The following is a 16,088-nucleotide window of genomic DNA, read 5'->3' as shown; positions in this document are numbered from 1 at the left end:
GATTAAACAAGACAGTTCTTTGAACTGGCTTGTCCAAATATTCTTCTCTTCTTCGTTTTTCAATCAGATCCATTTCCCGTCTAAATATTTTCGCTTCTCTTCTTGATTCTTTAATTTCGCGCCGTACTTTCATCTCAAACACGTTCTCCAAATTAAATGGGATTATAACGACTCATCTTAACGCGTATTCCATTCGTCGGAGATCCGTTTCAAATATCAACAACAAAACATCGTGCAACAACCTAAAGCTCTTGGACTTCTCGTCCATATATTCAACAGGTAGAGCGTTAAAATAACGTTCACATTGAAAGAAATGACAACGCAACAAGCACATTCGGCTTCATAAAAATAGTATCAACAGCGAACGATATCATTTTGATGGCTGGAGTCTATGGAACAGCGTTCACCACTTTCCATCGTCGACTGTCTATCGAACGACCGGCTTCAAACACGCTGACGTTCGTTTCCGTCCTCGAAAAGCCGATACCACGGAATTCCTTCGACACTGTGACTTTGGTCGAGGCCGTGGTTTCCGTATCTTCGTCGTCAAACGCGCGAAATTCGAAACTTCAGTCGTCGAGAGTTCCAAGACGTCATAATGGTCGAGCAGTAGATACTCGAGCCAAACGTAGATAGTGGCGAGATTAGCTTCGATCTTCTCCACTCTGTGCAAGAAATTACCACCTATTTACCTCGATTCTGAATCAATCTTTCTGACGATATCTGACATTTTAAAGAGCTCGTAAAGTAGAGCTTTTTATTTTTTTTTTTTTTTTTTATGAAGTTTCACGAAAGTTACCTCAGAGAAAAGTCAATTCCATAGATACAAATTTCGGGAATTTTAAGCTTACGAAATTCGTCAATGTTATCTGGTTCGAAAAAGAACACCTTTTACGGTAAAATAATTTTCCAAAGATAAAGTGTTCGTAAGAGATCGTCACCGACTTGCCCTCATGCGAGAGAATTCTTTTAAATTTTTGTATTCGCTTTTACATATATTTCCAGTACTGAAAATAAAGATTTCCTTCTTAGTTCTAGAAAATTTCTAGTAATTCTACGTACTAATTCTACGAAACTCACGGCATAAGTAAAGACTTTAAGAACTTCGAATTCATAAAATCTTCGATCTTGTTCCTTTCCAGATATTACAAAGAAACTTCTTTCAGTATAAAATAATAGTTCGAGAGAAAACATTAAAAGCTTCATCCAACATCTTCGTAAAACGAAATACGAATGTGTACGATTAATTCTTGTTAAAAATGTGAAAATTCGCCTCATAAGAATAACCTTTTAAACATAGAAAATTTGTGTGCAAAAATGTATGCATATGTTTATTCATTTCAGCTTGATTGCCTAGAAATTGGCTTTACATAAATTACATACATAAATCGTAACTAAAACATAAAAACATGAAACATGAATTTACAAATAACTGCGATGAAATAAAAATATCTCAACTCTTTGGTTATTGCTCTTCTATCTTGAAATATTTTATACAAATATTCTCTCTATTATATTACATTCGTCCATTCCGCTATTCGTTGCTTGTTCAAGATTTGTGAATTAATTGTTTAAATATAGAAATTGAATTTAAACGCAGAAACGTGTTAATTGCCGCATCCGATATTTTATTGCAAAATATAGATAATATTTCTCTCGAGAATGACTAGAAATAATTTTTGCCAAGGTTTCGCCGGGACGCCGGGTTACCTCAGCCCGGAAGTACTCAAGAAAGAACCATACGGCAAGCCAGTCGACATCTGGGCGTGCGGTGTCATTCTTTACATCCTCCTGGTCGGTTATCCACCATTCTGGGACGAGGATCAGCATCGATTGTACGCGCAGATCAAGGCCGGATCATACGACGTAAGAACAATCTATTTATGCTATTTTCATCTCGGTTTCCTGGCCAATCTTCCTGCAGTTCGATCGATCAATTTATTTATTCAAGCTAAGCCTTCATGAAAATCCTTCACCCTGTCGAGGGATTTGGACAAATTTTCGGCTAAAAATCGATCGATCGTGTACAAAAACGCTTGATTGCTTTCTACATTTTTTATTCGATCGTAAATTGTTTTCTGGATTAGAAGGATTGCGCTTCGCGCCCTAAATTGTATTCTTTTCGTTTAAATTTGATTGAATTAGTTCAATTCACTGCAATTATAAATTCAATCGACTGCCATTTATTTTTTGGATTAGTCGTTCAAGTTAAACTAGAAATAATACAAAAAAATAATTGTAGTTTATTTTCGTTCAATGAAAAACTTTTCTGTTTATTCCTCGATCTCGCAGTGATCCTCATTTTTTAATATTTTGATCTCGGTTTCGTTCTTACTGAAAACGAAACTTTTAATACTCAAACAAACGTTCACGGTAAATTTGGAACAACACAGCACATATATCACTACGCTTCTTTATTTTATCTGAATTCGAGAAGTTTCCTAACGATAAGAAAATATAAAATGACCCAAAGAACGCAAGAGGTTTAGGTCTAATGAAATGTCAAAGAAAGGGAAAATATGACCTAAATACCGTACAACAGGGATCGCTATAAAACTTGTCATCTTTATCGGCATTTAACGAATTATTCTGCTCATTTGTTTTCGGCAGTATCCAAGCCCAGAATGGGACACCGTCACGCCGGAAGCCAAGAACCTAATCAATCAGATGCTGACGGTGAACCCGAGCAAAAGGATCACCGCCAGCGAGGCACTGAAGCACCCGTGGATCTGCGTAAGTAAAATCAGCCTCGTGAAACGTGCATCCATCACTGCGGAGCATCTCGAACAGCCAACGTCAATTTTCTTCTTTTTCCTTTCGTGTTACAGCAACGTGAACGTGTCGCGTCCGTCGTCCACAGACAAGAGACTGTGGATTGCTTGAAGAAATTCAACGCAAGGCGCAAATTAAAAGTAAGTCTTCTATTATCCTTATTCTTCTTCAATTTTAATTAATACTCGCGCGCTCATCCATGGGATTTCCTCGGGATTTTTTACAAATTGGAAAAAGGCGAGAAGGTAAAGGAATAAAAAAGATAAAGGAGGAAAGGAAAAGAACGAGGGAGAGAAACGAGTCAAACGCTCGTAGTCATTCCGATAATATTTAAACTCTTCTTTATTTCATTTCACTGTTACTGCAAATAAAGATAAATAGGAGTTTTCTGCTATTCTTATCGCTAGAATGCGGAATTTCATGCACATTTGCGATACGTAAAGTTGCTACGATGCAGAGAGCGCAGTGTAAAATATGCGAAGACACTTAAAAAATTTAAAGTAGAGTACCAGACATAATCGCCAGTGCGATAAAACATACCTCTGCTTACGTTCTATTTCTGTAAAGATAAAAGAATATTAACGTACATACGATTCCTTATTGAAACCATGCACCATACTAAATGTATTATTTGTTAGAAATAACATGCGTCTTAAATTTCAATTAGTCGCGAAATATTCGTAGGCTGTTAATCGTTGTGTATCGTTTGGATAATTATGAGCAGTAGATTTATCGTATTAGATTAGACATAAACTTATATCGTACACGCATATGATTTATATGCTAAAATTTTCTATGAATGTAAGACATATCCCTACATGTCAGTCATACTGATATTATTTCCCTGGAAAATCTAAAATATCTGACAAAGAATAAAGGCATAGGAAAACTTTTAACAACGCTCGAATAATATATATGTCTATACAGTGGTATGAGTGTTAAATATAACGAATTAGGATACGAGTAATATTATAGCCTAAAGTCCATGGGAGAACCAATAATTAGAGGCTGACGTACGGGGTCGCGAGTTTCTCGATTAACAACGGAAATTCGCTGGCGACGTGTTGTACCGGAACTCCAGTTAACTAGTTACACGCAAGTTTCGATTCGAGACATCGAGTGTTAAGGTGCGCCAGCCCGTTAAATGATCTATAGTCGCACGGCTTCTGTCAGGATAAACCGGTATTTAGCGTCCAACCATTGGCCCCCCTTTCTACCCATGAAACTCCATGACGAACTGGTCAGAGGAAACTCGAAATTGAGTTCGCTTTGTCTTGCTGCTGCGTGGCTATTTTGTCGGGTTAATCGGCTCCTCTTTTTGGCCGTGAAACAATTGATCAATCTGTGTTACGTCCTTGTTTCAGGTGTGCATAATGTTATATTAGTGTATTAAGCGGAAAAGTTTTACGTTAAACTTTTTCACATTCGCTGTACAGATAATTTTCCAGCAATTTTGGTCAACTTTTCATCGATCTTTATTCGAGAATGTATTATAAGAATTTTACCACTTTCTATTTTGAATAGACTATTTCACCTCTGAAGAGAAATTCTATTTAGAAATTGTTCTTAATTGAATCAACTACAGGATTGCCGGTATTCAATCACGTCGTGTTACATTTACACAACTTTTTCAATCATCCCTTAAGCAGTAGGTCATCCCACACATAGAACGGGTTTTTTTTCCCGATATATCAGGTGAATGTAACAATATCAGCCGAATGAAAGTTTGTTGCTTAAGTGCAATAATGAAATTCTAAATAACCACAAAAATTTGAAGAAAAGAAATTAATTAAAATCGTTCGAACGATCCCATAGTAGCGAAATAACAAAATTCCAGGCCAACTTGGGAAATTACTTATAACTAAACTGCGGATTTTCCTACGAAATTGTTGCAATCAATAGAATTTGATTAGTAGTAATAGAACTTAAACGCAGATTAAAATACGAGTTTACTCTGCTTTAAATATTTCACGTTCTGTGCACTTTTGTATCTTCAAATTTCGTACGAACACATAGAAATCCGCGGTATACTTATCACTTAAACTAATACGACACCTTCTAAATTTTGAATAAGTATAAATGGCCATAGAATTTCAAAGAGATAAAGAAACCAAAATCATTTTACAAATGCTGTGTCACATTACCAACCATGGGAAAGAACCATATTTCCCCTGCGATCGTCTCCTAATCCCCTTTTCGTCCCCGAAACACCTTCACAGATACTAAACGCGGGAATTGGAGGTGGCAAAGGCCTTACGTAGGCCTTCTTTGATTGGGAATTCGTGGATTTCCGACTCCCCTACCTAGTCAGTCTCTTCGACGACTTTTACGATTCCAACTGTTGCGAACAGTGTGGCACGAATTGCCGTTGGAATCGCGTGTACTGTCAAGTGGTCCGTTTCTATGGACACGACTGGCGAAACTGTAGTGACAATCACGTCGAATAGCAATGATATAGTTATTCGAGTGGACAGTATGTGTATCGTTCGATGTGTGCCGAATATTAATCGAGCGTGGTGAAATTTGTTCGCTTTTCTATATATGTATAGCTTTGATTCTTGCGCCCGTGAAAATGCATTTGAAAATGTGAAGAGGAGAATATTGCTTTCTGATCAAAGCGTGACACACAAATACGTATATATAGGTATACAGATATATAGATGGATTACCTTTTGATTTTGCTTGACGAGATTTTTGTGGTTTAACGTGTTCCATTTTTAGAATGAATTTTAGAATGTAGCATAATAAGCATAATGCGTGTACCAAGAACAGGATGATAGTAATAATTGGAGTAGCGAAGTGGTAGGTAATTGTTAAGTAGCGAGGAACGAAGCTCGTAATCTTGTTACCTTTGGCATCGAATGACCTGTTCTGACATTGGTTTTGTATTTCGTTCTGATCGATAGGAATAAATATATGATGGATGTAGAAACGTAGATAAATTAAATCCAATGGATAGATACGCAGTTTTCATATATGTTTTTTCCAATTTCACATTTTTCACAGTTTTTTTTTTTTTATTGAATTCTATGGATCGTTTTCTCAATATATTTTTACACTACTGCGAGAGGATTTTTAAGTATACAAAATTCGAAGTCTAAATTTTGAAAAGTATTTTTAGAAATTTTAGATTTCTAATTTTCACGGATCCTTAGATACTTTTCCTTCGAGGAAAGTTTCTTCTTAGACTTGATACTCCGCCCAAAGATTCGGAACATTCGACGAACAAAATTTAAAATTTATATTGTAGAAAATGAGAAATTTTACATTTCTAGATACTTCGCGCCCCAAAGAAAAATTCTTTAAACTCTTTAGATTTTTTGCAAACACCTTCCAAAGATCCTCAACTTTTCGCAAACAAGATTCAAATTCTAAAAAGCAAATTTCCGTATTCTTAGATTCTTCGCTTCCTAAATAAAAATTCTTCTTTTTTACATTGCAAACTTCGTCCAAAGATTATAAACTTTTGTCTAACAATATCCGCAGAGAATCGAACGAACGATGCATAATTACGGGAACGATCGTACATCTCGTACGTGGCAGTGATTAAGCAACCAATTACTAATCCACCGATATACTATTCGCATAAGTAACCCCAACCCCCATGAAATAGCGTTTTTCGTTCAGTTCACGATAGTATCTGAACGCAGCTGGAGGGCGAGCCTTCAATCACGCGATTGTTCCATTAAACCGAATGTAATTAGCGCACGAACTTAATGTCCAGCTGGTTTACGAAGGGCGATTGGTACACTTAGACCGGTAGACGCGCGTTCGTGCATAGCCTCTCGGGTGATTCGTGACCCGAGACTCGATTAAGGGTGTTAGATGGCGTTAATAATGTTTTCGTGATCGGTTTAAGGAAGCGATCTCGTTTGATGAAATAGTCATGAGTCGCACACTAGGTTAATTAGGATATTGGTGATTAGAGCACGTTCGTTTCTTTCTTCGGAGGAGAAGGTTGAGGATTCGCGATATACATCACGCAAAGGAGAAATATAAATAAAATTATTGCAATAAGCAGACGATTAGCAATAGCGATGGCTGGCAGAAATAATACGAAGAAATAAATCGAGAAATTATGTTCTCGGTGCAATACTTTCTCATGTTTCAAATACTTTTATTACAATTTCTATCCGTAAAATTGCAAAAATATACAGCAATTTCTCGGTAGATAGAAATAATGAAAAGTTTATCGAAATAAATTGTGAAACGTTAATATTAAAAAAGAACATAATACTAATATTAAAAGAACGTATAAAGTAAGATATAAGAAAAGACTTATTAATTTCTCGAGAACAAAATTACACTCAAATCCTTTTGGAGCTGTTTTACCAACCTAAATCATCGAATGTACATACAGACAAATCATTCAAGATTTCGTAGCTCTTGCTATCTCCTTATTAGTATGATGTAGAGACTACATAATATGCTTTAAGACTCTTAATATGCAGTATCTTGATTAAGGATAGCTGAAGAATAATGTATGAAAGGATGAGTAAGAAGATCGGATGAGGAAATGTGGGATTAGAAAGATTGGAACCAAGTCGTAGTTCTTGGTCGAAATCAAATAAATTATTCCTATTATTATAGAGTAGAATTATTTAGGTTATATACAGATTAGAATATCAATTGCAGTAGATACAGAATTTCTACAATTGTTGGAAATGAAGAAATCTTTGTGCTTCAAATGACATCCAAACGTTGTTCATTGTTAGTGATGTTTCGCGTGAGAGTGTGAAGCTATTAATAAAAGTCGTGCACCAAGCTGAAATTCATCGTTGAAGTGAATGACAGAGGATAACAAACATGAGAGCATTGAGGAATAAATTCGTGCTGTGCAGGCAACAGGAAGCCACCATTCCTGAGGTATATACTTAATCTTCATTCACAGCCATTAATCAATCAATTCGTCTATTTTTACATACGATATCTATCCTACACGGTCATTTATCGACTAACTCTTTCGTTTCCAATTTCGTTAAATTAAATAATACGTAACTTTTCGCAAGAAAATAAAGAAAGTTCGTTGCAACGAGATTAGACGGCCACCCCTTATATTTAATCTACAGAGTAATCAATCTACCGGTTGTATTTTTTCAAACTAAATACAATGTGATCTTCCACGCAAAGCACCAAGAATAAAAAAAGGAAAGGAGAAACTAAAGAACTGAGAATAAGGAAAACACCAAGTTCGTCATGACGAAGTTTCGAGCTCGGCCAAGAGTTATTAAACGACGACCCCTTTCCCGGAGTTTGTTCAATCGTCACGAGAACCGGCGTGAAACTCGAAACTCGAACATAGTAATTCCATTCCTATCCGGTTGCTTTGTCTGCCCATTCCACTTTCCGGGGCTCAAAAGGAACACTCGAACACACTGGTGGCCAACCCTGTAACCTTCGATCAGACATTCCTTCTGTTTTTCTCTCTGTTTCTTTCGTTTTCATTTCCTCCGTTTCTCTCCTCTCTTCCTTTCTTTGGAATTTTTCACCTGACGAACAAGCTGTTTTGATGTTCTTCAAGGTAATTACGAGTCGTCGAGAGATCGATGAGAAGTGGACGAAGCTGTTACTCGCATTATGATGTCGAGTCGTGCTGTAATTAAAGAGAGAAATGCTGGTCTTTTTACTCGGTGTTTTTTAATGGTTTTCGGCAGGGGAAAGAGATTTCGCGTGATTCTTTACGGAGATCGTTCGGCCAGACGGTGTTTCGAAATACATCGGTTCGCGAATGTGTTCGAACATTGTATTACAAGAAACTTCCATGTCCATATACTCGGTTAAAAATTATTTAACGCACGGATTGTTACGGTAGTTATCTAAATTTTTGTAGAACGATTAAAATACGATAAACGCGAACCAGAGAAATTTGCAGCGATGCGAATGATTTAGATAACATTGTCCGTTAGATAACGCGCTAAAGTAACATGTTTCATAATTATTCCGATTAAAAGTCTGCCAGTTCTGTCAACAAATAAATCAGGCAGCAAGATCGAAATTCAATATTCATGCGATACGAACCGAGCAGTAAACTTCCATTGAGTTAATACGTGGAATTGTTTCAATTAAACGAAGGAATTGATTCTCGTTTACCGGGCCGGCACGCAGCGCGATCGAACGAGAGCCTTACACGACTCGGAAAGAAACGGAGGCGTATCGTATAATACGGTGCATGAATATTTAATCGCGCGAGAGGAGGGCGACGGCTCGATTCTCTATTACTACCTGGCCCGTCCACGTATTTAATATTCGGAATTTAAATACACGACGCGTATTACAGAAGCTCGCGCGACACGAAAATAGAAACCGGCCTCTAATCGAAATCGATTGTTCTGCCGGCAAATATTTGTCGTAAATATTTTCTGGATGCTCGAACGATACGTCAAACGTTGCATCGACGCCACTCTTATTAGCTCTGTTTGCTTTAGTTCGCTCGTATTTGTCGCCACTCTCTCCTCGTCTACACTTCCGGTTTTCGAGAAAGTCGGCCTGAAACTAGTCCGTGTGCCCTAGTCATTTTCTCGTTTAATTATTTGCTTGTTTAAAGGTAATCAACCTGTTTGTCGGCACTTTGTAGAGACATGCCGAGCATGTAATTTTATTGGTAAATCTGATAAAAATTGATACGTTTATCATATTACGATGGCCATTAGAGGAAGGCGTATTTATTCAGGAAATCATATTATCGTATATAGCAAGTTGACTTGTAAATTGTACAGGTTATTATGGAATTGCGTGAATCGTGAGACGTTAAGTATCGAAGATGTTGTTATAAATACCATTTTGTTGAAGTTAAAGAGAAGTTAAATTTTATAAAATCTTGCAACAGATAAATGAATTGCTCCGGTCAGCAAAGATCGATGTTCATCTTGTTCTCTTTGAATGGTGTTAACTTCTGTGCGTATTTTATTGGATGTTCGCGACAATTTTATAACGGCAGCTTTTCTCTCTCGAATTTCGAAGTCAAGTTCGTTTTCATCGTTTAATTATTATTTATCATCATGTAATGTATTTATGATATTGTCGTATTAATAACTGTAGAAATTATAATCAATTAAGGATCGAGCAAAAAGCCAATAGCATGGTTATCTCGCATGCAGAAACGCAGAAATTCAAATCCCCGAACGAAAAATAATTCTACATAATATATTCAAGAATAATACGTAAGCTCGTTATCTACCTCATGAGTACGTAGAAAAGAAAAAAGAAAAGGAAAGAAATTGAGAAACGATGTTCATAGAAGTCTAACAAATTCATTCCTATGTAATCACGATCATAAGCAGCCATTAAAAAAGCGATTTCATCAAATACGTCTCCACTTTCGCCGATAATTGCATTTACCTCTGGATCGACGTAATTATCGAAACGTATTTAATACATGATCTAACAAGGCCTCTCTACTCCAAAGGAACACGTACATTAAAAAAGAAGCCACTTGCCATCTAGCAGAGGTCGATGAATAAAACATTTCGCTTCTTTCGTCTCTTTAAAGCGACTTCCATCTTTTAAAGGACACGATTCCGCGCAATATCGTTTAATACGACGAGTAACAGGTCGATAAGCGAGAGTGGGCGTTTAATTTAGATAAAAGACACTCAGGACGCGAATTAATGGCGGGCTATTAATCTATCGATCCGTGTGCCTCGTCCAACGTGGTATACGTTCGCTGGATCGTCGTTCAACGTTTGGAATACCGATAACGATAGAATTTCTCGAGCGTGAGGGAATTATCGTTGGAAAACCGACGTGCAGACGGGATCGAGTGTCTCCAGGTCCAAAGTTCACCGTTGTAATAACGTGCAGTACCAAAGACCGGAAGTACCATCAGCCGCCGTACAAAGAAGCTGCGCTGAACGACTGCATTCGTTCGCGTTTGCGCGTGTGTCTGTACGAGATCGTCGTTTGTTCTCGAGAAATTGGCATGATCGAGCTCCAGTCGAGTCTTTCGGCTATTCAAATACGGATCTCTTGGAGTTTTCTTTCAAATTTTTATCCTTTGTTGAATGAAACTTGCAATGGAGAACTTGAAGGTTCGACTTACATCGTTCGGAAAAGTGAAATTGATTAATGATTGGATGGTCAGAAGTCTTAGAACTGTCTTCCAAACTGTTATCTCGTTGATTGATGTTCGATGATCTTTTTGTTGGGTTACGTTGGAAGCTTGTGTAATTACAGAGGTAGGATTTATTCTCGTGTGATTGATCGAATCTTTTAGAATGCTTATACTCTGAAATATCTATGTATAATAGTACCGAATAATGTTGTAATCAAAAGACTCGATGGCTTTGGTCGGGTTGAAAGATCGCGTAATTAGAAGAATGGAATTTTCTTTATCGATTGGAGGGTTAGCTGAAATGAGCGATAAAGGTCGAGTTACTTCCTATTTATGTGTGTTTCTTGAATTCCTCATCTAAGCTGAGTTCACCGCACAAACTAAATTGAGTAATTCCATCGAAATGAGTCATTTTTGGAGAAAAGATATATTGATCATGTGATCTGATTAAGTACCAAAACAAAGAAGTTTTCAAACACCATAGTTGATCTTCTCAACCGCTCGAGGTATATCGAGGTTCTTGTAAGTTAATCGTATAGTCACGTACAAGAGCACGAAACACAAATCTAAATTGCTTCCAATTAACAAGCCATTGCCGCGCTCCCAATCTTCATCCCTCGATCTCGCTGAAACTCGCCGCGGCGATAAAACATGAAAAACCGCCGAGCAGCTTATCTCGCGCGATTAACTTTCGTTCAGCCGTTCGTACGACTTCCTCTCCCGGTTAAAGTTAAGCGAGTCGTGTTTCTTGCTCTTCTCTCTCTCTCTCTCTCTCTCTCTCTCTCTCCTCGGTCCTCTCGATTAACGTAAAAGAGGAATAATCGTGGCCGGTGTTCTTTTTTGTCCGCAGGGCGCTATTCTGACGACCATGTTGGCGACGAGGAACTTTTCCAGTAAGTATGATGCACAGGGTAAGTACCTCCGGCCCTCTTCAGCGCTTCATGGACCACGACAGACAGTACTTTTATATCTCCCATTAAATTTTTACGCCCACAACCCTACCCGACCTTATCGTCTGTCTTTATCTTTCTCTAAACGACACTATCGACTATATGTCTCTCTTTTTTCACCCTCGAACCCCTCGGTTATACATGTTTCTCTCTCTGTCTCTCTGTCTCTCTCTCTCTCTCTCTCTCTGTGTACCTATACTCGTTCTCTGTTTATACATTCTGTATTCTCTGTTTATATTCCAGAATTCATAACCCATAAAAACCCACCTCGTCTCTCTTCTCTCACTGCCCGTTTATTCTTCTTATAAACTCCCCCTCTTCTGTATGTATATATACATATATATTATATATTTATATTTATATATGTGTATATATTTTTATAAAGGTTCTGTTCAGCAGATCTTTCGTTCTTTTCAAGAGGTGCTTCACGACGTGGCCCCGCGCACGCACTTTTATTTCACTTATTAAGAGACACGGCCACCCTACTTGTTTTACCGAGGGTGGAGTTAACAGGCTGGATGCTTCCCCCTTTTGTTTCCACGACAAACGCGAGTGTTTACGACCCACCGCTACAATGGCAGGGCTTAATAGGGGACCCAGCCGAGGTGTTACGCACTGATTTCGGTGAAGCGTCGGACTTGATGAAAGAGGGTCCAGGGATATTTAACAGCGAGGACAGAGCTGGTTTCCCAGGGACTTCTCAATTTTTCAAGGAAATAAAACGACAGTATTTTTTATGTCTCTCTCTCTCTTTAAAGAATATTTTGAAAATGGAATTGTCGAGTAGAATGAAGATTTTATGGGAATCAGTGTGTAATACCTTGCGCTGTATATTTTGGGTAGGGGGATGTACACATCTACAGGTAGCCTTATTTCGAACGAACGGTATTCAAAATTCAGCTCAGTTTAGATTTCGATTATCGGAGAGGGATTGTAAAATCAAATTTCGGTGGAGGAATTAGAAAAGATTGGAAGAACGACGTGGAAGTAAAAAGTTATTGGTCTATTTCTTGCTGTAAAACACGCTAGTCTTTCTCCGATCGAATTCTATTAAAAATTCAGTTGAACTGAAGTTTTTCAATTACTCCAAAGGGATCGTTAGGTAAAATTTCTCGGAGGAAATTAGAGAAAATTTTCATTATGATTTGTTTGTCGTCTACTTTTTTCTTTGAATAACAATTACTTCTCTTTCGATCGAAATCCATTGAAAATTCGGCCCAATTTAGCCTTTCGGTTATTCGAAAGAGTCGTCGAATAAAACTTCTACAGAAAGATCGACGGAAATTAAAGAAACGTAGAGTTAAAAAATTGGATAAACAGACGTAAAATGTAGTAACGGTGGCCACGAAATGAAGCACCGCAGATCATTCCTGCTCGTGCACCGAACGAATTAGAGCCCCTTGCGTTGATCCCCGCCTCTAGACTTGAACTACCGGAGCAGCGAGATGAAATTTACCCCCAAAATCTCCCTGGAACTATTCGTTCTCATTGGCAACATCAACAAAAATTTCTCTTTTCCGTGCCCAATGCACAAATCGCTTCTCACAATCGCAATAATTCCACTGGATCGAACTCATTAGTTCTTCTTAAATACTTTCGACAAATTTCATCCTCGCTCGCTCTGCACACTAGTACAATAAATTATCATGATAATTCATTCACACATCGTGTACCTCATAGTCGATGCACTTGGCTCGCACCTCATACCCTGCAAGGACTGTGCTGCGTTATCCAGAAATTGCATCGTGTTAATAATATTTTTTTTTTTATTAGTAATCTTTCTTTTTTTTGTTTATTTCCAATAAAATTCCGACGAGAACGATCGTTTCGAAGTTCTGGGTAACGCGAATCGTCGTCACAGTGGACTCAAGCAGTTTTCTCCTCATCATATCCGAACGACGATCATCAGAGTCATGCTTCGTCGCTTCGAAGCGCATTCCCAATAGCAAAAGTTCGATCAACGGGTGATCAAAGTGTCAGACGATCGTTCTAACTTCCAACACTGTAAGAAAGTTTGAGCGTTTCTAACGATCCGTAAGATCTGGTGGATCGCTATCAGCGAGGAATCATCGATCGTCACCAATCATTCGTTCATTTCATCGTTTGTGTTTCTTTGTATCTTTATACGTTTCGTTTACGAATCGACGCGTCGATTACGAAGTGAGAAAATCTTCGAATTTGCTCAATTCACGAAATGAACAAATTTTCCAGTTTTTTTTTTTTTTATTTTTAACCATCGTTTGGTACCGTTGAGCCATAAGTATATAGACTATAATAATTCAGTTATATTTCAGTTAGATTATTTGAATTCTATATTTTACGCGAGAAATTCTTTTTATCCTGTAAAATGCAAATTGGAACTCTAAAATTAAGTAATTCAACTCGAACTTTAGTAGATCACTTAAAATTCGATGATATCGAATGAAGGTTAAATTTAGAAAACAATTTAGCGAAAGGAAAATTTGAAAGATATTATTTCTAGAAGATAAAATGAAAAGAAATTATAATTTGACCGATCTTCCTCGCGAATTCGCTGGATATGTAATCAGAGGAGGGAACTCAAGTATCATTTACGAGATATCGCGTGACCGTGTCGAGCACAACTGTTTAGGTCCACTGGCGAATAGTGCCTACGAATGATTATTGTGCGTTTAGTATTGCTGACCATTTTGTAGCGCCTCTACTCTGTCAACGAGACATCAGCGAAATGCGTAACACAGAACCCGTGCCCCACTTTTTTTCTATTTGTCTTTGCATTCATGCCGCACATTTTGGAACAACGCGTGAAACATCCATATTTTTGATCAAAAGAAAGGAATATTCTCATCGTTCATTCATGTTCCTCATGGCAATGCCAATCGAATATTTTCTAATCTAATTCGACACTGAAATACTTGATCAAAATTATACGAATAATACTTAGTAAGTTTTAATTAGTTAAAGATGATATTGAATGTTAGAAAGTATAAAGGAATAGAGAAAAAAAAATAAATTTCTGCTAGAAACAAAGTTCCAAAATACAAAGTATGAATATCTACTATACGCAAATACATGTCTGTATATTATGTACGTTTGTATACAAAACGATTCCCTTTTGGTATAGCCGTCTTGAATCTAGATGCTCGATATACGTATATACAAGTCATACAACGTGCCAAATGTGCATCTGGAGGCAAGTACGCGTATCTGTGACACGCGTGTACTTGCAGCCTCTCTACAAACACATCAATATTATACACCAATGTATACATCTCCAAAAGTTCCCCTAGAATGCTACGATCTTTCACCCAGAACTTAGTCGAATAGTAGATGAGCATCTTGCATCCGTAGAGACGACACCCGGAACGCGATACGAACGCCACTTTTTGCTCCCCCTCCCCCCCCAAAAGACACGATTTATCACTGTCTGATTATAGAGCCTGTGTGTAATTCTGTTGATTCTCTTTTTTTTCTTTTTGTCTCGTTTACCTATTTTTTCTTATTTTTTTTTCTCAATTTTACGATCTCTTTGTCTATATATTTTTTATTGTTGCGTCTATATAATACATATATATATACCGCAAAAAATACGCAAAAGAAAAAAAAGACACATCGTCGGGGACACTTCATGCTCGAAGTAGAATCAGGTAGGACACTACAAGGGGGACAATTTGTCTGTTTTCACGTAGGCAAATACGTGTTGGTAACACGTGACAGTGAAAAATGGGTCATGGGATGATTTGTGGAAAATAAACAAATATTTTTATATAGGAATTTCTTTTTTTTTCTTTTTTCTTGCGAATTAAGATGGATATTTGTTGGAATGAGATTCTAGGTGATATTCGGAAGGTAACGTTCGAACGTGGAATATTCGAAAGAGTAAAGATGAAAATGAAAATGCAGATTATCTTATCGCTGAAAGGAATAGCTATGTTTTATTTAACCCGAGGTTAAATTAGTTTAAGAACCGTGGAAACTACGGAAAACTGTGAACGTTAATTTCGTTTAATACAAGGGCAGCTTATGTTAAAAATTGAGATAGAAAGTAGCGAAAAGAATTACTTTACTAGTTTAAAGTTTAGAGGATAACTTTTTAAAAGGATAGTTGGAAATTGAAGAAAAGGATAACTCTTGCTCTAAAGACTAGCTTCATTTATTCAATGTAAAAGTATCTTACTTTGCAAAGGATGATGGAAATTGAACGAAAAAATAATCATAAATTTTAACGTAATTGAATCCTTAAAAGGTTGCGGCTAAACTTAATCTAAAGGTAATATTATATTTTTCTTTGAATATTATAAAGCTTGATTATTTCAAACACTTGTTATTTCGAATTC

General features: G+C 37.3%; 1 protein-coding gene across 37 annotated transcripts in view; it reads left to right on the top strand.

Annotated features, from left to right (window-relative positions):
• Window positions 1–16,088, top strand: part of LOC117207356 (calcium/calmodulin-dependent protein kinase type II alpha chain) — a 152,655-nt gene that overhangs the window by 86,970 nt on the left and 49,597 nt on the right. For 22 of the 37 annotated variants that reach the window (XM_033447479.1, XM_033447484.1, XM_033447478.1 and 19 more), the window contains exons 7-10: window positions 1,688–1,866; window positions 2,611–2,733; window positions 2,829–2,912; window positions 11,673–11,733. In XM_033447479.1, the coding sequence (XP_033303370.1) occupies window positions 1,688–1,866; window positions 2,611–2,733; window positions 2,829–2,912; window positions 11,673–11,733 (447 nt within the window). The remainder of the gene's footprint in view (window positions 1–1,687; window positions 1,867–2,610; window positions 2,734–2,828; window positions 2,913–11,672; window positions 11,734–16,088) is intronic. The other 15 variants (XM_033447480.1, XM_033447488.1, XM_033447486.1 and 12 more) reach the window with 1 other exon arrangement.

The sequence above is a fragment of the Bombus bifarius genome, unplaced genomic scaffold, assembly GCF_011952205.1.
Source record: "Bombus bifarius isolate JDL3187 unplaced genomic scaffold, Bbif_JDL3187 scf7180000008028, whole genome shotgun sequence".
NCBI classification, from domain to species: domain Eukaryota; kingdom Metazoa; phylum Arthropoda; class Insecta; order Hymenoptera; family Apidae; genus Bombus; species Bombus bifarius.
Note: the sequence above shows the minus strand (reverse complement) of the source record. Positions and strands in the feature narration are given on the sequence as shown.